Genomic DNA, 21,809 nt, shown 5'->3' with positions numbered 1-21,809 from the left:
TTCAGTGTAAGAATAAAGCAACTGGCTTCTTTCCGGACACGGATCACCCGTAGCTCGTTGATGATATACAACTGGAGAGGTAACAAATAAAGTACATATCGTAAAAATTTATGTCTCGAAATTCAATAATTTAACTTACGTTACACGTCAACCAGATCTTTATCATCGACAGTTTGGCCTTTTGTGTAGGGAGCAATCCTATTTTGCTGCAGCTGGGATACACTCTTGCAGTATCTCTAAAGAAAACTGCGAGAGTTTCGCAAGGAAGCTCTTTGCCTCCCAACCGGAGACCGTGGAAATACAGGTACTGAAATGTTTCCCGATCTTGCCTCTTAATAGAGGCTTGAAGAGATTTTCACAAGACCTCGAAATTCTGCGTATGAGCCGAGCGATATTTCGAAAACACAAATTTGATTGAATGGTTGACAGATTCGTGTTCGAGTCCTTCTTCTTTCAAACTATTGTAGAACTTTCAAACATCGGTAATTTATTTGGTTCCTGGCTAGATAAAGCGCTTAATAAGAGACACTAAAGCCCTTCCGAGACAGCCTTTCAATGTCTCCAAACACCCCTACTTGTTCAGTTTCGTTTTTCAGAAGTCGTCCTGTCTGTACTTGCGAGCTGTGATGTGCGATTCATTTACTGAAACGACCTTCTTTTTATCGCCTATAGCAAGCCTGTCATTCGTCACAATTGCATAACACACTTCACGACAATAACCATAGTAATAGCAAATAATCCACTTTCCGAAGCAGCGGTTTCTAAAGTATATAACGTATATTCTTTGACTTAACAAGAGACTAAAATAATGCTCAACTGTATCATCATTTATATCTATCGAACCACGCATTTCTCCTGATCGTAGCCTTTTACTGACAGTTCGTACAACATTATTGTAAAGGGAAGTCAACATGAGTCGTTCTTTTTTAACCAGTTTCAGACACTTCTCCCAATGACAGTCCTCGCAGTTCCTAAAATCGTGATTCAACAATGCATGTTATTCCGAGCAGAGCTATAAACCGCATTCCGGAGCACGCGGTCTCGGAATTAACTACCGCCAGCGCAAGTACGCACTGAACTGGCATCGCTGCCTTCATCTCTAGAACATTTCTGACAAGCTTCACCGTTAGAAGACGTCCCACTGTCAACGCTGTAAACAAAATATATTCTTGGCACTTTGACAGTCGCGCGTTCGATTTATATCTCTAGCGATTTATCTTCTAAAGTCAGCCTATTAACGAAATAAAACACACCTCAGACAATAAACAAAAATTCCATGTATGGAAATGACTCCAGCTACCCTTGCACAACGTGAGAGGAGAGATTTCTATGGAGGAGAAGAAGATGCTACTTTCAGTAGGTGCCATTGTGTGAGTAACGGCATCTGTCATGAGGTCTTTTCATCGCTAGTGTCTCATTTACTGCCACAGGCATCCTCAATTATTGTGTCTCATGAGTACACAGGAAAAGAAATCCACTGCAGTACAACTATGCAATTGATGACAAATTTCTAGAGACAGTAACTACCGTAAAATATCTAGCAGTATCTATCCGGAGCGACCGTAAGTGGTATGGCCACTTAAAACAGATGCAGATGCCAGACTGAGATTCACGGGATGAATCTTTAGGAAATGTAATTCATCCACGAAAGAAGTAGCTTACAAGGCGCTTGTTCAGCAGTTTCTTGAGTACTGTTCATCAATGTGGGATCGTTACCAGACAGGACTGATTGAAGAGATAGTGAAGTTCCAATGAAGAGCGCAAATTTCAGTCACTGTATCGTTTGGTCCTCCCGTGAGTGTTATAGAGATACTCAACAAATCCCAATGGCAGACACTACGAAACGGAGAGGTCTAATATTGAAATTTCGAGAGAGTACTTTCCGGGAAGCGTAGGACAACATATTATTTCACTGCTTCCTTCCACATATGTCTCGCGAAATGATCACACCGAGAAAATTTGAAAAATTATTCTTATCAGGCGCCACTCGCGAAAGCAAGAAGGAAGGGGGGATCAGATAGTGGTATCAGGAGTGCGCTTACGAGACTCCATCAGGTGGCTTGCAGAGTCTTTGTGTGGAAATATCTCTGCTACATAGTACACCTGCCAGCAGACGGTTTCAATGGTCACTGGTGACACAGCTGTTGAAGCACGTGGTCGGATTTCGTCGACCACCGCTGCTAACACAATCCGTTGACCCTCGTGACGTGCGCGAAAGTCCAGAATCTCGTCTACGGATGTACGAATATTTAACAGATCGCTGCTGCAAGCAGCGAAACACCACCGACACACTGTGCACAACAAGTGCAGCAATGTACGTCCATCCAGCTTCCCGCCGGCCCACAGTGCGGGCCGGTGCAAATAGCTGAAGTTGTTCGACAGGATTATGTAATCGCCGATGGGGCATGATTGTATCTTAGAATGAATGCTGCAAACACTTTTCACCTCTAAACTAAGTACAGTTACTGCCTGTAGCGTCAAAACATAGGGTGCACAGACAAGCCTTCTGAGCGCCGCGTATGGACGATCTCCGGTCGTTGTGGCCGAGCGGTTCTAGGCGCTTCAGTCCGGCACCGCACTGCTACTACGGTCGCAGGTTCGAATCCTGCCTCGGGCATGGATGTGTGTGATGTCCTCAGGTTAGCTATGTTTATGAAGTTCTAAGTCTAGGGGACTGATGACCTCCGATATTAAGTCCCATAGTGCTAAGAGCCATTTGAACCATTTTTGTAATCTAAGACGACATCCCCTCAGTATGCACATATTATTCCAAGGTGACACTGGACACAATTCTTGTGCGTGTGGCAATTTCTTCCGAATGTGTATTCATATTCCGAGCTATATGTGAGTGCACGTGGCTTTTTTTTTTTTTTTTTTTTTTTTTTTACGCAGTATAAGGATGTTAGTAGTCACAGAGTGACGCTCGCGCCTGTTCTTGCAGGCGGGTGCACATCTCGGAGAAGACGCTGGGCTTCCTGAACGGCGAGTTCGAGGTGGAGCCGGCGTTGGGCGAGAAGCGCGAGGAGATGCTGCGCATGGCGGGCATCCGCACCTTCTTCATCGTCCGCACGCTGAAGCCGGTGGGTGGCCGCGCGCGCACACTGCCCCGCTGCAGCGATCTGTGTAGGAGATCAAGTATAGTGTGTGTGTGTGTGTGTGTATGTCTGTATGTGTGAAAGGGAAGAGCCATCGGGAGGGATAAAGACAACAGTGTGACATTCAGACCCAAAAGAATTACACACACTGACTTCGATCGGGCATTGATTTCAATCAATGGGGGATCGTTTGTGCCGGACCAGGATACGAACCCACGTCTCCTGCTTACTAGGCAGATGTGCTGACCACTGCGCCATCCAGGCACATTGCCCATCGTAACTGCATGAACTGTCCTAGCACGCCTCCCGTCAGACTCAAATTCTGAACTTATCCGCACACCACTGAAATGTGGTAATGGTAGTGACACATCAAAATCACAATAGTAATCCGTTGTAGTTTCTACATATTTTATTACAGTGAAAAGCATTATACAATCACAATAATACAGGAAACTGCCTTACAAGGCCAGATCACTTGGACAAATAACAAATTTCTTTAGCCGGAACAAGACCCATAATTGAAATTTGAATATGACTAGGTAAATATACTCGGGTAAACCTTTACTTAAATAATACAAATGTCCATACAATTCCCATCAAAACTCTCATTACTTCCAATCAGCTGAGGAACAGATTAAGGGTAAGAACACAGATCTTTTAAGGTTTGGCTGGCCAACTTTCCTAAACAAAACTATATACAAATGACTAAAACAATTAAGGTGTTGCATCACGTTTTCTTGGCCGGCCGAAGTGGCCGTGCGGTTCTAGGCGCTGCAGTCTGGAACCACGAGACCGCTACGGTCGCAGGTTCGAATCCTGCCTCGGGCCTTGATGTGTGTGATGTCCTTAGGTTAGTTAGGTTTAACTAGTTCTAAGTTCTAGGGGACTAATGACCTCAGAAGTTGAGTCCCATAGTGCTCAGAGCCATGTTTTCTTACTCAGTTAATTAATCAACAATATTCTTAGAATATGACAATATCCCTAAAATGAGGTCGCTTCAGTATTATGTGTGAATTAACGATAGACGCGAGCAGACCAAGGATTCAGATCAATAAGAGAGATCCACGAGACATGAAATGACATAGAAAGATACTCAACTTTGCACTGCAATTGAACTTCAGATGCTATAATTCTCCACCGGAAAGATGGAATCACGCAACAGTGACAACATAACACATAACCTTAAATATCTCTCTGCCCCTGTGATGCTCTTCTCCCAGTAAGCTCGCGTCGACCACTTCCAATTATCTGTAACACAACACATATCAACGGCAGACAATATTCTGAGACATAAACTACACAATCTTATCTAAAGAACAGGTGATCAATACAACTGAATAGAAACAAATTAGCATCCGTGAGTTACTTGGCCGGTGCCAGCCCTTAAACTTTGATTAAGAACTTCGCTAAAAATCATGCCCTAAAGTTAACATGACCAGAATTATCTCGGCGCACATTTACACGCCAAACGAATGAACTACAAGATAGAACAGAGGACGTATCTCGGCGTGTCTTATAACGCCAGAGCTGGGCTTACTTATTACTCATTGAAATTCTAGCTAGGTCTTTAACCACGGTTCACGTCGGTTGGTTGGGTTTAGCCACAGTTCCTCAACTGCCGTCAAGATAGTTAGTCACGACACCGAGGTAAGTGAGCAACAACTAAACCAATTCCAAAGGATTTTTAGTACACTGGCATATTCAATTAAGCCGCACGCAACCCACCGAAGCAACTCGGCGACTCCAGTTCAATCGGCCGGCGTAGCTTATTACAGACTCGAAGGAGCTTGTCCTTCGGACCTCTAGGACAACCAAATCACCATGGGCGGTGTATTTGCCCTCACGACTCAACACGCCGTAGCCGCTGGCCCCGCTCCTTCGTTGTCCGACTCGTCCTCTTGGCACGCGCTGCCGTTAAATCTGCGCCGCCAAAGATCAGCAGAAGACAAGTAAGCATCGAAGTCGACTCAAAGATCAAAATGACGATCGATGGAAACTGGCGCCAGAAACGCACCAGCTCAACCACTAATGTAGTACCCGTTCCCCATTATTCTCATTACTTGCGGCTTTGAGCCTGTTATCCATTTGCACTGAAGAGACCATTGGCCGTCTTCGCGTTATATATAATGTTAGTGTGTGTTTGTTCTTTCGGACTCCTAGGCACGTCAGTAGGGATGTCTTTCATTTTTTAACAACATACACGAAGTTCTCAGTCTCATTTCTTATGTGTTAGCATCCAGATCGCTCTTTCCTTGAGGTATTTGGACCTTGTACGTGCATAGCTGCTGCCGTGACGCTGTTTGTATTCAAAGGCTGCTTATGGCAATCCCCTTTACTTTGTTTCACTGACTGGACTGGAGGAAATCGATGGTGTTATTTCCTCTTAACAACTGCGTCACCTCGCTTGGTCGTTTAAACATTGTGTGTCTCTAATCCGGATCCTTCCGTTTACCAATCCGTCTAGCTGACTGGGCAGCTACCGAGGTGGATATAAAGAATTTTACTGTTCCGATTAAAACTGTTTTTGATGGTTTAATTTTGAAACGACGTGGAACAAGAATTTCACTGTGCGGTGTTCCTATAAAGCAAGTATTCAACAGAATAAAAATGCAGAAAGTCTGTGACACTTCTGAAACAAATTCTCTTCTCAAACCCCTAACCTAGATAAATTAAGAGGATTATTTGCGGAACGGAATGAAAGCTTTGCTTCGTTTAAACAAAGAAGATTTCTCTAGAAGTAAGACGTATCGTTTTCCTGGTCTGCTTCAGCACGAAACACTTCGCATATCGGTAATGTTACGACAGTTCCAGGACCCCTTGTTTCTCTCCTCTACTTTACGCCTTTAAGGAAATCGTTCAACGACACATTTATATCTATAGCGCGAAAGAACTTCGATTTCATATAGAGACCGGGCATTCACAGAGGAGGTCTCGAACTGTATCTCGGTTACAGTTCCGCAGATAATTCGCTAAATGTACAACGTATACGGTAATGTCTTCGGTTTGTTGATTGCACGTCGTATTCCGGAGAAGCTGTATCCGGATATGGTAGCTCTGTCTGCCGAACACGGGGTGAACATACATTCAGCATAGACAACCAGATACTGCCGTAAACAGTAACATTTCTCAGTTGTGATGCAAACAGGAGTGCAAACTGACAGTGTGCTCGTTCTGTTACAACGCACAACGGATTGTCAGTGAAGGCTTCCAATGGATTTATAAGAATAGTGTAATCATTTAAAACTGCTAGTAACCTTTTTTCTAATTCCATACTTAGTACGTCGAAGCAGTTTCGTGTTTCACGCCATCAGAGCGCTTGGTGTTGCGGGAGATTTTTCGTCAGATTACTACGCATTCCAAGTTTAGAACAGAAATGTTATTTAGAGAGATGTCATAAAAAATACGATATGAGACCATCAGTATAGAAGGATGCTAAATGACAGAATTCAACAATAGTTGACAATTTGGGTGCAACACGGTCCGCATTCAAGTTCAACGTAACGGGGATTACAATTCTGAACATGTCATCGTACGTCGATCGTTTCACTGTCCATCCGCATACAGTAATTGGTCCTATTAGTTTACAGTGACACACTCCTGATTCAGCGAAAACTGATGGTGTTAACCAGTAAACCCTTGATTCGTTAAGGAATCGAACTCCTTTCTATAAAAGATCTTCAAATGTCTGATTACTTTACAAATGAGTTAACTTGTTAAATATTTGACGTCAAGCATGTAAGCGAGAAAAGTTCTTAAAAGGTCTGAAATTATGCTCAAAGTTTGTTGGAAGTCATCAGGTGTTTTCATTATGAGACACTAGATGAATACCGAGCGAGGTGCTGCAGTGGTTAGCGCACTGGAGTCGCATTCTGAAGGTCGACGGTTCAAACCCGTATCCTGCCAACCTTAGGTTTTCCGTGATTTCCCTAAATCGCTTCACGCAAATGCCGGGATAATTCCTGCCGAAGGGCAAAGCCGATTTCCTTGCCCATCTTTCCCTAATCCGAACCTGTGCTCCGTTCCTAATGACCTTGTTGTCGACGGGACGTTAAACACTAATCTCCTCGTCCTCCACTGGATGATTATAGTCCAGGTAATTTGCGCTCCATTTTAAGAGAAAAGCTAGTTTTTAGACACATATCTGTGTTTATAACGCCGTATCTCCAAAAACATGTTTTCTACAATTATATAACTTTGCCGATGCTTTCAGTGATATACGTAGATACTGCCTACAAAGATTGTTGCGAATAAAGTCGGTAGTAAAGAAGTAATAAATTTAAACGTCTTGCCTTATACTGAAGTTTTAATGGATGAATAGCAAGACTGTAGCAGGCGATAAACTTTCCATTTCATCATTTTGTGGGGGTTTCGTCAGCGAAAAAATGTTTCACATAGGTTGACATTATATGTAAGGTTTGTTGGAATTCACTAAGTGTTCTCCTTCTCAAATAGTGGATGAATAAAGTCCGGATATTTGCACGCCGTCAGTTACGATGTCTCAAGACAAACGCACAGTTTGTAACTGTAAAACTTGTATTACTGTGTTAAAAAGGATGTACCTATTAATGGGTATGTCGTAAGAAAGTTTTAGATTTTTCAATTCGGTCAATAATCACGTGAAATATTGAAAATCCAGTTTTTATTGACCTTAGAAGGTGTTAGGTATACAACCTACATCTGGTATCACGTTCCGCGCTAGTCGCTTATGTAGAGTGTATGATAATTATGTATAATGTTTATATGTTATTTATGGTTCTTCAAAGCAGTGTTGTCCCTTGAACGGTTAGGAAAGATGAAAATTGCTATTTCATTTGTATACAGGGCGAGTCACTAATTATTCCCGCCAAGAACAACTCCGAAACTATAATAGGAGCTCAAAAGTTTGTGCGACAAAAGATGCATGGGACAACGGGGGCCATAATATGACGTTGGTTTTTTGTTGCTAGGTGGGGTCGCGTCAGAGATATGAAGGTCAACTTTGTTTTCTTAAATGGGATGCTATAGTTTGGTACCTATTTTCTGATAGCGTCTATCGAGATGAATCCAATTATGTGTAGCAGTAAGGTCTTTGAAGGTCAACGAGGGTCAAAAAGGTGGCATGAATGTCCATTCACAGAAGGTGTTCGAAGTGATGACCATTGGGTAACAATGCAATGCTGCAATCTTCTTGTCGTGGTTTGAGTGGTATTCCTGATCACTTCGGCACTTATCGAAGCACATGCTCTGACAATTCTCTTTCGTATAACGTGCAGATAGTAAATATTCGCCGAATACGGCGTATCCGCCTAACGTACCATTGACATGTGAACACCATTCGACGGTTTCGAAATACAACACTAATAAGAACGGTAAGATTAGTATCTTCGAATCAAGTGGACGTGAATGATGTACTCCTTCGAAGAACAAGTCGATATCCTTCTCATTTACGGAGAATGCCAACGAAATGCAGTGAGAGCTGGAGACGTATACGCTGAAAGATGGTTCAAATGGCTCTGAGCACTATGGGACTCAACTGCTGTGGTCATAAGTCCCCTAGAACTTAGAACTACTTAAACCTAACTAACCTAAGGACATCACACACATCCATGCCCGAGGCAGGATTCGAACCTGCGACCGTCGCGGTCGTGCGGTTCCAGACTGTAGCGCCTTTAACCGCTCGGCCACTTCGGCCGGCCACGCTGAAAGATATGCTCAACATACTCACCCTACACGTTATACATTTAAATATGTGTATGATAAACTGAGAACAAATGGGTCTTTAACGCATCGGAAGAATATCTGGCAAAGGAAAATTACTGACGAGGAAACTGAAATCACTCTTTCCGTTGTGGTTCGAGATCCTTGTGTTATTCGCGTCAAATCGCAAGGGAATCTAGCATGATTCAGAGTAGTGTTGTTCGTGTTCTGCATCGCCATAAATATCATCCTTACCATACAGGCTCCACCAAGAATTAACTGGTACGGATTGTATGCATCGCACTGAATTCTGCCGATGGGTTCAACTTCAGATTCAGAGGGATGACACATTTATTAATTTGATTTTATTTACTGACGACGCGACATCACGAACCATGGTAATGTTAATTTGCATAACATTCATTATTGGGCAACTGAAAATCCATGTTGGCTGCAGCAAGTTGCACACCAGAAACCGTGGTCGGTGCGGAATTCTGGGGGACAGATTTAAGGCCGCAGTGGATACAGCGGTTCCCGTCAGATCACTGAAGTTAAGCACTGTCGGGCATGGCCAGCACTTGGATGGGTGACCATCCGGGTCGCCTTGAGCTATTGCCATTTTTCGGGATGCACTCAGCTTCGTGATGCCACTTTAGGAGATACTCGACCGAATAGTAGCGGCTCCGGTCAATCATCATAACGACCGGAAGAGCGTGTGCTGACCACAGGCCCCTCCTACCTGCATCCTCAGCTGAGGTTGAGACCGGTCAGATGTCCCGATGGGCTACTTGTGGCCTGAAGATGGAGTCCTTTCTTTTTTAAATTTCATCGCAGGAAATCTTAATGGTAGGATGTACATCACATTCCTGCAAGAAACATTAGGTCTGATATTGGAAGAAATACCTTCAGGAACAAGGAACAGAATATGGTATCAACACTATGGGTGTCCGGCACATTTTTTGCTGATGGCTAGAAATGAGTTGCAGAGACAATTCCCAAATCGTTGGACTGGGCGCATAGGATATGTATCGTGGCCGGCTCGTCCGCCATACTTGAGGCGTCTGGATTTTTTCTTGTGGAGATTCGTAAAATACATTGTTTATAAAGGCGTTCCAAATACACCTGAAAATACGCAAGAGAAGTGCCGATGTGATAAGGAATACCACTCAATCCAAGATAGGAAGATTGCAGCACTGCATTGATAGCAGTGGTCATCACTTCGAACACCTTGTGTAAATGGACGTTGATGCCGCCTTTCTGACCTTCGTTGACCTTCAAAGACCTTACTCTTGCACATCATTGGATTCGTCTCGATAGCCGCTATCAGAAAATTATTATAAAAACAAAGTTGACCTTCACATCTCTGACGCGACCGCACCTAACAACAAAAAACGTCATATTATGGCCCACGTTGTCCCATGCAACTTTAGTTCCACAAACATTTCAGCACCTATCACACTTTCGGTGTTATTCTTGGTGGCAGTAGTTAGTGACTCATGGTGTATAAAGACAAATTGTCCTTTAAAGTTGTTACTAAAAATATCTAATTTTTATACGATACTCTAATAAACATCGAGATGGACATAGGCCACACACTTATAATATATGTTGATGCTGCATATCTTAGTATATATGGTATATAAATATATGGAAAACTTATAGGGGAAATGGTGTTAGCAAAAATCTTTAAACTTCTTCACCAGTTCACTTCATATTGTTGTTATATATTACTCTAATATTGTATTTATTTTAAATATAAATAGTTTGCAAATATGTATATAATACATAAAGAGGATATAACAGGCAACATTGTTAGCAAAAATCTCGAAAAGTTCTTGATCGATGATATTCAAATTTATCCACAATCCATACATGTTACATAAATACATACATACCTACATTTTTATATCTTCCGCATCTGCTGCTAAAGCTCTGGACCAATTTCAGATAAACATGGCACACATTTCACTGTCTGGTAAGAATCGCTTTAGGGGTAAGAAAGGGCGACGGTGGGGGTGAATAAGTAGTGGAGCTCATAACGCGCGAATTTCTAGACTTTATTCATTCAGTATTTGAGAGAGAGAGAAAGCACTTAGAGAGCTACAACGAACTTTACGCATAATGTCAAACCTTTACAAAAAAATTTCTCGCTGGAAATCCCCAAAATAAAAAAAGTTTATCGCTTACATCACTTTCGCTGTTCTTGCCGCATCATGTTTAAGTTTATTACTTCTGACTACTAACTCTATTCGCAACAACTTTCCCAGAGAGTAAACGCATATATCGCCGAATGTACTCACAAAAACGTATCATTGTACGATAAATGACTTAAAAAACACTGAGATGCTTCAAAAACCACAGCATCACTCGTGAAATTTAAATTTATTACTTCTCTGCCAACTATATTAGCAACAAATGTCGCAGACAGTACCCATATACACTCCTGGAAATTGAAATAAGAACACCGTGAATTCATTGTCCCAGGAAGGGGAAACTTTATTGACACATTCCTGGGGTCAGATACATCACATGATCACACTGACAGAACCACAGGCACATAGACACAGGCAACAGAGCATGCACAATGTCGGCACTAGTACAGTGTATATCCACCTTTCGCAGCAATGCAGGCTGCTATTCTCCCATGGAGACGATCGTAGAGATGCTGGATGTAGTCCTGTGGAACGGCTTGCCATGCCATTTACACCTGGCGCCTCAGTTGGACCAACGTTCGTGCTGGACGTGCAGACCGCGTGAGACGACGCTTCATCCAGTCCCAAACATGCTCAATGGGGGGGCAGATCCGGAGATCTTGCTGGCCAGGGTAGTTGACTTACACCTTCTGGAGCACGTTGGGTGGCACGGGATACATGCGGACGTGCATTGTCCTGTTGGAACAGCAAGTTCCCTTGCCGGTCTAGGAATGGTAGAACGATGGGTTCGATGACGGTTTGGATGTACCGTGCACTATTCAGTGTCCCCTCGACGATCACCAGTGGTGGACGGCCAGTGAAGGAGATCGCTCCCCACACCATGATGCCGGGTGTTGGCCCTGTGTGCCTCGGTCGTATGCAGTCCTGATTGTGGCGCTCACCTGCACGGCGCCAAACACGCATACGACCATCATTGGCACCAAGGCAGAAGCGACTCTCATCGCTGAAGACGACACGTCTCCATTCGTCCCTCCATTCACGCCTGTCGCGACACCACTGGAGGCGGGCTGCACGATGTTGGGGCGTGAGCCGAAGACGGCCTAACGGTGTGCGGGACCGTAGCCCAGCTTCATGGAGACGGTTGCGAATGGTCCTCGCCGATACCCCAGGAGCAACAGTGTCCCTAATTTGCTGGGAAGAGGCGGTGCGGTCCCCTACGGCACTGCGTAGGATCCTACGGTCTTGGCGTGCATCCGTGCGTCGCTGCGATCCGGTCCCAGGTCGACGGGCACGTGCACCTTCCGCCGACCACTGGCGACAACATCGATGTACTGTGGAGACCTCACGCCCCACGTGTTGAGCAATTCGGCGGTACGTCCACCCGGCCTCCCGCATGCCCACTATACGCCCTCGCTCAAAGTCCGTCAACTGCACATACGGTTCACGTCCACGCTGTCGCGGCATGCTACCAGTGTTAAAGACTGCGATGGAGCTCCGTATGCCACGGCAAACTGGCTGACACTGACGGCGGCGGTGCACAAATGCTGGGCAGCTAGCGCCATTCGACGGCCAACACCGCGGTTCCTGGTGTGTCCGCTGTGCCGTGCGTGTGATCATTGCTTGTACAGCCCTCTCGCAGTGTCCGGAGCAAGTATGGTGGGTCTGACACACCGGTGTCAATGTGTTCTTTTTTCCATTTCCAGGAGTGTATGCAGCTAAACGTACCTACAAGATTATGTCATTGTATGACACATCGATCGGGATATATGACGTCATAGAGACTGTGCTGCGTGAAAATGAAACTTCAGGAGGAATCAGCAACAGATACGTGTAGAAATATCTGTGGAACATGTTGAATATATGTGAAATATAAGTGACGTGTGTGTACTCTGGCAGAGCCGCAGATTAAAAGCTCCTCCTAAACCCCTGGATCGACTGCAACCAAACTTGCTATCTGCAAAGAAATACTCTGGTGGTAATAGCCACCAATCTCCTATTGGGATGATGATGCAGTGTGCGAAAGGGGGGGATGAGGAGAAGGAAGAGGTAGACAGACATAGAAGAGGAGGGTAGACATGGACAAAGGTAGGAAGGAGGAGAAGCTGGACAGAGTGAGGAGGAGGTAGAAATGGACAGAGAAATGGAAGAATAGGCGATCAGCAGGGGGAGGAGGAGATGGACAGGGGAAGAAAAGAAGAGGAGAGGGACAGAGACATGGAGGAGAAAATAAACAGAGAAAAGGAAGAGAGATGGATGGAGAGAGAGGGACAGGGAGAGGGGGAGGAGGAGATTAACAGAGAGAGGGGAGGGAGGGGATAAAGGAGGTGAGGAGGCGGTAGAGGTGCAGGAGGGGTGGACTCAGATGTGTGAGGAGGAGGAGGGGGGGATGGGGAGGAGCAGATGGACAGAATGGGGCAGGGCAAATGGACAGAGAGAGAGAGAGGGAAGTAGTAGATTGCCAGAGAGGGGGTTAGGAGGAGAAAGACAGACAGCAGGGAGGCGAACGAGGTGGACAGAGAGGAGGAGGTGAAGGAGAAGGACAGAGAGGAGGGCAGAGGAAATGGACAAAGAGAGGGAGAAAGAAGAGATGGGGTAATAGAATAATGAAGCAAAGCCATTTATTCCACTAGTCAGATATGTTCACAATGTACTCCCTCTTTACCTTTCTATGTACATGTGTTGGGTACAGTGCTATTCGACACTGTAGTTCTGCACTGAAAAAGCTCTTGTGATCTCCTTGCAACATCGCGTTTAGTTACGTTTCGACCAACGTTGCGAGAGCACCTAGGACATTTTGAAAAGTGAAGTACAATAAATGTGAGGAATAAACTGTTCTTGTTGAAACATGGTGAATTAGCTTTTCAAAACATTGTGTTCACCATACCGAATTTTGCGCTGTTATGTGACATTCAATAACAGTCCTGCAACAACGAGCACAAATTGTTGTTTTGTATATGAAAATAAAATTAGTCCTTTCGATCAGAAGAAGTTCCGGATACTGTCTAGAGCTGGTTCATCAGATGTTAAACCTGTTAAAGAATACTGAAGTGTTTTTTTTCTGGCTACTGTAACTGTCTCAAAACATTTCAGAAACGCAAACTGGAAAACGCTTGAATAAAAGATGGAGGCAAACAAAGAACAGAAGTGCCAGAGAACTTATACACAAACATCAGCGCATTTTAACGTGCCATGATCAACACATGCGTATTACCTTGAAATTTAATCGTATGTCTCAGAACGTGTATTCACTACAGATATTCTGCTTCGTATGGATGCCAATGGTGTCATTCTAGGAAACGGTTGATTTCCATCTATGATTACTTTCTGTCTGATTAGAGCCCTAAGCACGCAAATTCCCGCTGTCAGCTAAAAATGGTAATATCAGTAAGAGTAAAGTAAAGTTTGTTATGCCTAGTTTAGTCGTAAGTCGAAATCAGTCGGCAGTATATTGCTATAACCAAGGCACATGAATGTTATTTGATTGTCACGACATTCAAATGACGTTGTCAAAGTGGTTATTATAGATTTCATGCACGCGCTAACAGAACAACGTGCAGCAACAAAAATCAGGTGGGGTCTTGCATGCAACGTGAGTTCTACCCTACTCACTCATTATTTCATGAGGTGTTGCCATAATATGATCACAAACAGCACACAATAGATAACAGATAAAAACAATACTTTATTAAATGACACTCATACTGAAGACTTCTGTCATGGTATAGTTGATACTGTAACCTTACTAACACTCTTTGTTCCAACATGTGGCTCACAACACTCAAATTAAGTTTTCGGACATGTTCGATTGTCTCAATGTTTAAGATTGATGATAATGGGATAATTGATTCATTGCTCGTTTATTTAAAAACAGTGAATGGAGCAACGTGTCTTGCCATGTTCGACCAATTTTTATGGTAACAAGTAAAAGTCTGGCAGCCTACCATTTTCCTTCACCGAGAAACAATATGTTGTTCGGAAATTCCTGATGTACAAATTTCCCAATCGCTGGAACTCACGCAATGGTTACATTCTCTGGTGACCATGTAATCCTCACTTAAACAATTACTACTTTTTCCATTACGCCAAGAACAAGCGTTTTTAATGGAAGCGAATGCCATTACTACGTTGAGAGCAAGCATTAGATACGCGATTCCTATTGTGAAGTTACTCACTCTGAAAAACGCATGGCAAGATCTTGAAAACACTGATGATATTGATCAAACCATGCATATTTCAGTTTGGAAGTGTGATATAGAGTATGCATTAAATTAGAGGACTCGCTGGGAGGCACTAAGAAGTTAGGAAACTACATTTTAATTAAAGGAGGAAGCAACGTTAGGATTTAGCGCTCCCTCGACGACGAAGTGTTCAGGGACTGTTCACAGACCCGAGTTGGCGAAGGATGGGAAACGAAACTGGTCGTGTCATTTTGAATCATCCCGACATTTGTTTGTGTGGAAACGCTGGAAATCCAAATCTGGGTGGTCGGACGGGAAATTTATGGGTCGCTCTCCCGTAATCCAATGTCGCACCAAGGCGTCACATCTTCCGCTCATTTTGTTGAAGTGAAGTACAATGGAATGAGTTTACGTCAATAAATATTGTTACATTACAATACTAATATTAACTACGAAATAATCTAAAATATTAAGCTTAGGAGTTACTATGAAGATCCTCTTCACAGTAGTAAAAGAAAATGCTCAACAGAAAGTTAACACCACATTGAACTCTGCCACATTATCCACAAGACTCTTAGTATGCTCTGTCAGCTTGTTGAATACACGTGACACCATGTATCTGACTCTTTCTTGTACTGATGTTAAGCCTTGAAGTTCTTTATTGGGTATTTCTTTCACTCCGTGTAATGCTGTTTTAGTACTCTCTCTGAGTTCTCTTTCACTATGCGAGATTTTAAAGGGCCACCCTCGCAACTCACACCGCTGAAGAGTGACAGCCTCAGTTGGCATTTGGAGCTTTATTGCCAGTTTATAACAGATCCGAAACGTAAAGTCTCTCTGTCCACGGTGGAAGGGTTCGCAACAACAGAAATCCCTTCCATCATTAAAAAATATTGGTCAGAGTCAATTAAGTGCTTAGCTTTTAAATAACTGGCTCCTCATTTTATTTGTAAGCGTACTCTCTGCGTCGTTGGATAACACTAAGCTTCCGGTCACACCGTAAAAAAAAACTCATCAACGTTTTAAATATTTTTAGTTTATTGCCCATTAGAGCCCCGTTACCGGGTATCAGTACATGCTAGATGCAATGATTAAAAGTACTTCGCAGTAGTTACCGTTGTCTGGCCCAGACTTTACAGATTTAGTTCAAATTACTCACCACAGCCAGAGACACAAATCCTTCAGAAATTTTGAGTATGTGGAGCGCTTTTAATATTTCATCTACACTATAGCGCTGTGACAATCACAGTCTGGTCTTTTGCGTCTCAGAGAGAGCTGCAGAGAAAAGCTCCACATTGCCAGATAAAGTGGAAGTCGGGAAACCGGATTAGGATATACAGCGATTTGCCTACCTCTGTGTATGCTACGAAATACTCTGTTGATTATGTAGTCTGTCGTACTCCACGTCTCGAGTAGAAACGGACACACGTCGCATCAGTACTTTAACGGGATAGGAAAGGTGGCTGCAAATCGCACCTTTTATTTACGTGAGAACGCTGTTGCACTCGCAAGTGATTCTTTGTTTCCAAGTTGACGGACCTAGCACTGTCTGCTGTGATGCTTTACGGACTTGATCCGTGTTTTAAAATGGTTTCTTAACAAACAGACGGCACCCGAAGTCAAATTTGCTAAAATAGCCGGTGTGGTGATACTCGAATCGGAAGTTGCTTATTCAAGTCTCAAGAGAGGAAGAAATTTTTCTCATCCTAATTTGACCGAAAAGGGAAATAGAGCTGATGGCTTATGGTTTATAATTACCAGCGCGGATCTCATTGTTCTAGAAAAAGCTCCAAATTTTTTTTCTGAATCTTATAATGTGATGCCTTGTGATATGTTGAAGTCAATCTGTGCAATACTTGCGGACATTAAGATGAGCTGCCCTGTTGACTCTATTTGAGAAGACTGGGTTATGTCCAGACACCTACAATTAATTTCCCGTCGGTTAAATCGTGAGCGATGTCACTGAATAAGAGACGACTGTATGTACGTGAAGGTCAGAGGTGAGACCACTCCACTGGATATGGGTCTAGCTAAGCGTTCAGTTCAGTTTCGTGTTAACAAGATCAAAAATAAACTGCTGAAATCATGTTTTTCGTCATAATGAGCCAACGAAGAAATGAGGAAAAGTTCGTTCACTGCCTGATTGTATAGGACCATAGTTGGAGCATCCAAGAGGGAGATTTCGTATAAGTTCTCGGCGACCCCACTCACGTTTATGACTTTATTCTGGAATGTAAATGTCAGGAAAACACTAAACCGAATAACCGTCTTTGTGGTAGAACTAACGCTTGCGTGACTAGTTCCCTTAGAGAAAGACTTACTGCACCAAAAATTAGTTTGTATTCTTCATTCTTGCCAAGCAGAGCGCAGAATTTTTGTGGAAGCTCAGTGACAGAGCGATCCTCCGAGAAGAGGTAAACTAACATTTCACGGTAATACTCAATGGGCTTGATTCATCGTCGCCAAGCCATTCTGGCGAACAGGGAGGTGGCAGCATAACTGCACCCTTAGTCAACACGAGAACACAGCAGGAGAACGGTACACACTACTAGAATTACTTGCAATTAAAATTACGAAACGAGTTGTAGGACATTTAACTTCATGGCAGATAAGATTCAGGTAAAATTAAATAAATCTGGCTCTGCTCTTAGGTGTTCTAGGCCTCCATTTACAGCTTTGGAAGAGGAAATACGGATACCTATACAATACGAACCCGGCCGCAAATATGATACTGTGGCTTGTGCGTATAGTACTAATTCTTACGAAGATGTTTAACTATCCAAAACAACATAAACCAATATTTTGAAGACTGGCACCCAACAGCCATGCGCACGACACAGCTACACTCCTGCCACGCACCCATGGAAATTGATCACAATGCTCGGGCTTGATACCTTCTGGCTTGAGTACACATTGCTCTGAGCTCACATCAGTTGCCCTTTGTTGTGGATATTTCAGTCCGCCTCACTCTCTGGTTCTCAATCGCCTGTCCAAGCGTTGCGTGATTGTGTCTTGATATAAGTGTCAGTATAATGTTTTGTGGACAGAGAATAGAGATTCAGTCATATATGGTAATATTGTTCATTATATAACGACTCAGAAAATTAACCGCAACAATATGCTGTTGTCATGTATGTTACATGTAATCAAAATCCAACTTAAAATATGATATAAATTTTACTTAGGGCAAAACATATTATAATCTGAAGGATTCATCTAATTCTCTATCTTGATTAGATTATCATCTTTTATGTACATAACTTCTGAATCCGCATAATCATGTTACAATTTGACCAGAGAGCGCGTGACACACAAATGCTTTCGTAATTGTATTTATCTTCCATCCCTGAAGAAAACTTTTTTGAACTCACGCAGCAAATTATGTTTCTACTCTTACGGCACGTTGGCATTATTGACTAAGAATTAATATGAGATTATGCTTGTAAGTCCTATCCAGTCGTCAGAGTACGACGCAGCCACATTCTCCTTAATACGTCCTGGTCACACGTCGCCCTCATTTATGTTTTCAAGTAAACGAATTCGATCTGATTTACTGTTTCTTTGTTCCACAGTTCCGCCCTGACGGTGCAGAAATGGGAAACGGCATTGTAGCAGAAGATGGTACAGCTATCATAACTGAGAAGGACGAAGACTCAGCGGTGAGTAGTCTCATAGTTTTTCCTCGGAAATACGTATTATTGCCAGTACACAGCCACTACTTGTAAAAGATGAATCCACAATACCAAGCAAATGACAGAAAACTAGCCGTAGAAGTGTGAAAGAGGCAGAATTGACTGAAAAGAGTTTCGTTGTGATAAAGGGGGAGGGGGAGATTTAAGACCCTCATTGTCTTGTTTTCATATTCCAAATGTGACTGTGAACTATCGGAATTCCTGAGGACATTGATGAGTGTGGATTACCTCCTCCCTCAATTAGCGTTTTGTCTTTTTATTTCTAAGGACTTCCGCCTCTTAAAAGTGATCATCAAGTATAGGGTAAAATCTGTGGGACTCATATTTTCACTTATCAGCATCATTTGTAATTAAATTTAAGATGTTTTGTGAACTGATAACAAAAATATGCCTAATTTACTTATTATTCTGTTTGTTCAGCATTTGTTGTGGAGAGAAATGACGGCTTAAACTTTTAGTTCTGTACATATGAATTTATATATTGTCTGTACAATTTTGTATTCTATGCAAGCATGTGTTCTGATGGCTAAATAGAGTACAAACTCTGGAGATCAAATAAAACAAACAAACAAATTCATCAAAAACGTAGCTTTTTGATGGAATTTCCAGCTGTCGATTAATAAAAAACACCACAGGAAAAATTGTAGTTCTTTTGACAACTGGCTCGAACTATCGATTAACGAGATACCCTCGCAAAGAATGTAGGTCCTTAGGGAGCGTTCTCGAACTGTCATTGAGATGCCCTAGAGGGAAGTGTAGTTTGTTGGAAGCGTTACAAATATCACATTTTTTAGCAGAAGCTAAGGTATATTCCGTATGTTTTCGGTAGAGTTACCGTTATCTTGAATTCTAGCATGGCGATTATCCTTGATGTTCTAAATCCTACGCCAAATTTTGCCGATTTTAAATATATGTAAATGAAGTACTATAAATATATTCAAAACGATAGCTGATGCCACAGTGATGAATATGTAACACACTACACAGCAGTCTACACGTACCACCTTCGGATATGTGGCATCGTTACGAATTTGGCGGCAATTACAATTTCTTGGATAATGTGAGTCTTAATTTCTTATAACGCCCTAATGTATTTAAGTTTTGAGATCTCGTAATAGTGAGTAGTGATTACACTGATAACCCAAACCTTATGATCAGATGTTTAATAGCATATTAATCAACTTTTAAAAAGGGAAAGAGCAGCAATTCTGCGTGGCGTGGATTCGAAAAGTCCTTGATAGGTTTACGGAGGTATGTGGCACCAGATACCTTCCGACTGACCACTGAATTCCCGTAAATTTGGGGCCGATGACTCGTGGGCTCCGCCGCGGTTTGATAACGTATTCATGTGCTACACAGGGTTCAGATAACATGGATTTGGCGATCAAGTCACCTACGCGAGTTCATTATCACGCTGCTCATACCACAGTATCATGATTCTGGTCTTCTGACACTGACAGTTATCCTGCTGGAAGATACCGCTGCCGTCTGGGAAGACATTAAGCATGGAGGAATGTAGGTGGTCGCCAATAGTGTTCATGCAATTGACAGCCGCCTGGTTCCTTTGGTTACTACCAAGAGTCCATGGAAGCCCAGGTGAACGCCCCCAGCTGAACGGAGTAGCCGTGCAGTTCTAGGCGCTACAGTCTGGAACCGAGCGACCGCTAAGGTCCCAGGTTCGAATCCTGCCTTGGGCATGGATGTGTGTGATGTCCTTAGGTTAGTTAGGTTTAATTAGTTCTAGGCGACTAATGACCTCAGAAGTTAAGTCGCATAGTGCTCAGAGCCATTTGAACAATTTTTTGAACGCCCCCAGTAGCATAAAACTACTATACCTGGACACGAACGTCGATCTCGTGTAACAAGAAACGTGGTTCATCCGAACAGGCAATACGTTTCCACTGATCCACGGTGCATTCTCGACGATGCCGTGACCACTGCAACCGTAACTGACTATGCTGTTGAGTCAACACAGAAAAAACTGCTGCGGAACCCCGTTTCAACACATACGTTAAACAATGTGCTCCGAAACACTTGTGCCAGTATTGCATTCCGTCTTCAGGTCTGTCCCAAATCACCACGTATTCTTCTGTACACAGCAGGCAAGACTCTGACTTCCACTTTCTGCGTTGAGGAGTAACTTGTGGTTTCACTGTCCTACAACCACTTTCCATATACGCTGATGACAGTAGCGCGTGAACATCCGATCTGCCTCGATATTTCCTAGATGCCTGTAATCCAGGTGCTGGCAACGTAGTTAAAGGACCTCTTTTTCAAAAACCCCTAATTGTTCTCCATTCCGGCGCGTAAGTTTGACACTGGCTCAAAGGTGCCTCTAACCTTACTCTGTAATGGTGCAAATGCTTGGCGCCCAGCGGAGTCACCCTCGGCCTCGGCGACGAGGGGTGCGACATTGATAAATGTCTGAATGAAACGGCAAGGAGTCCGCCAAACATCTATCAGTTTGGCAAAACCGTCGGTGGCAGCCGCCCATATTTATTATTTTAAAATGTATCTTTACCAAAAAAAAAACTGTGATATATTCTTAGGCGCCGATTGGCAGGGCGAGACTAAGAGGGACTCTTTGTCGTTTTATTTTCAAGTCTGTCGATGTCGCACGCCTCCATGATCGCACCACAGGAGTACATGAAACAGGAGCACTGAAAAAGCATAAGGAGCCTTTGCTATTTGAGATCACGTTCAAATTACATCGAATGGTTTTGAAAGGTCCTAGTGGTCCCACCCTGTACACCGAAGCAAAAGTTTAGGTCACGCTGCACTCCAAAGGGGTGCAATGACGTTCAGTGGGTTTGCTGGCTCATTATGTCTTTAAACTGGGGCCGAATCGTGTCAGCAGTATGCATCACAGGTTGTCCTGTTGCTCATCGCAATGCGAACTGACGTTTTCGGCCGCCAAAGGTGTGAGTATCAAGTTCACAAGAAAACTGGTAGTTCCATTGACGCCCTTTACGCCACCCCCTGGGTTCTTTTCGTTCCGATTCTGGGCGGCGGTGT

General features: G+C 43.3%; 1 protein-coding gene across 1 annotated transcript in view; it reads left to right on the top strand.

Moving 5' to 3' along the window:
- Positions 1 to 21,809, top strand: part of LOC126456037 (adenylate cyclase type 3) — a 418,454-nt gene that overhangs the window by 190,323 nt on the left and 206,322 nt on the right. Inside the window, exons 6-7 of the mRNA XM_050091793.1 lie at positions 2,942 to 3,080; positions 18,675 to 18,761. Coding sequence (XP_049947750.1) covers positions 2,942 to 3,080; positions 18,675 to 18,761 — 226 coding nt within the window. The remainder of the gene's footprint in view (positions 1 to 2,941; positions 3,081 to 18,674; positions 18,762 to 21,809) is intronic.

This window comes from Schistocerca serialis, chromosome 2 (assembly GCF_023864345.2).
Source record: "Schistocerca serialis cubense isolate TAMUIC-IGC-003099 chromosome 2, iqSchSeri2.2, whole genome shotgun sequence".
In the NCBI taxonomy this organism is placed as follows: domain Eukaryota; kingdom Metazoa; phylum Arthropoda; class Insecta; order Orthoptera; family Acrididae; genus Schistocerca; species Schistocerca serialis.
The sequence above is the reverse complement of the archived record's forward strand: the minus strand, read 5'-3'. Positions and strand labels throughout refer to the sequence as shown.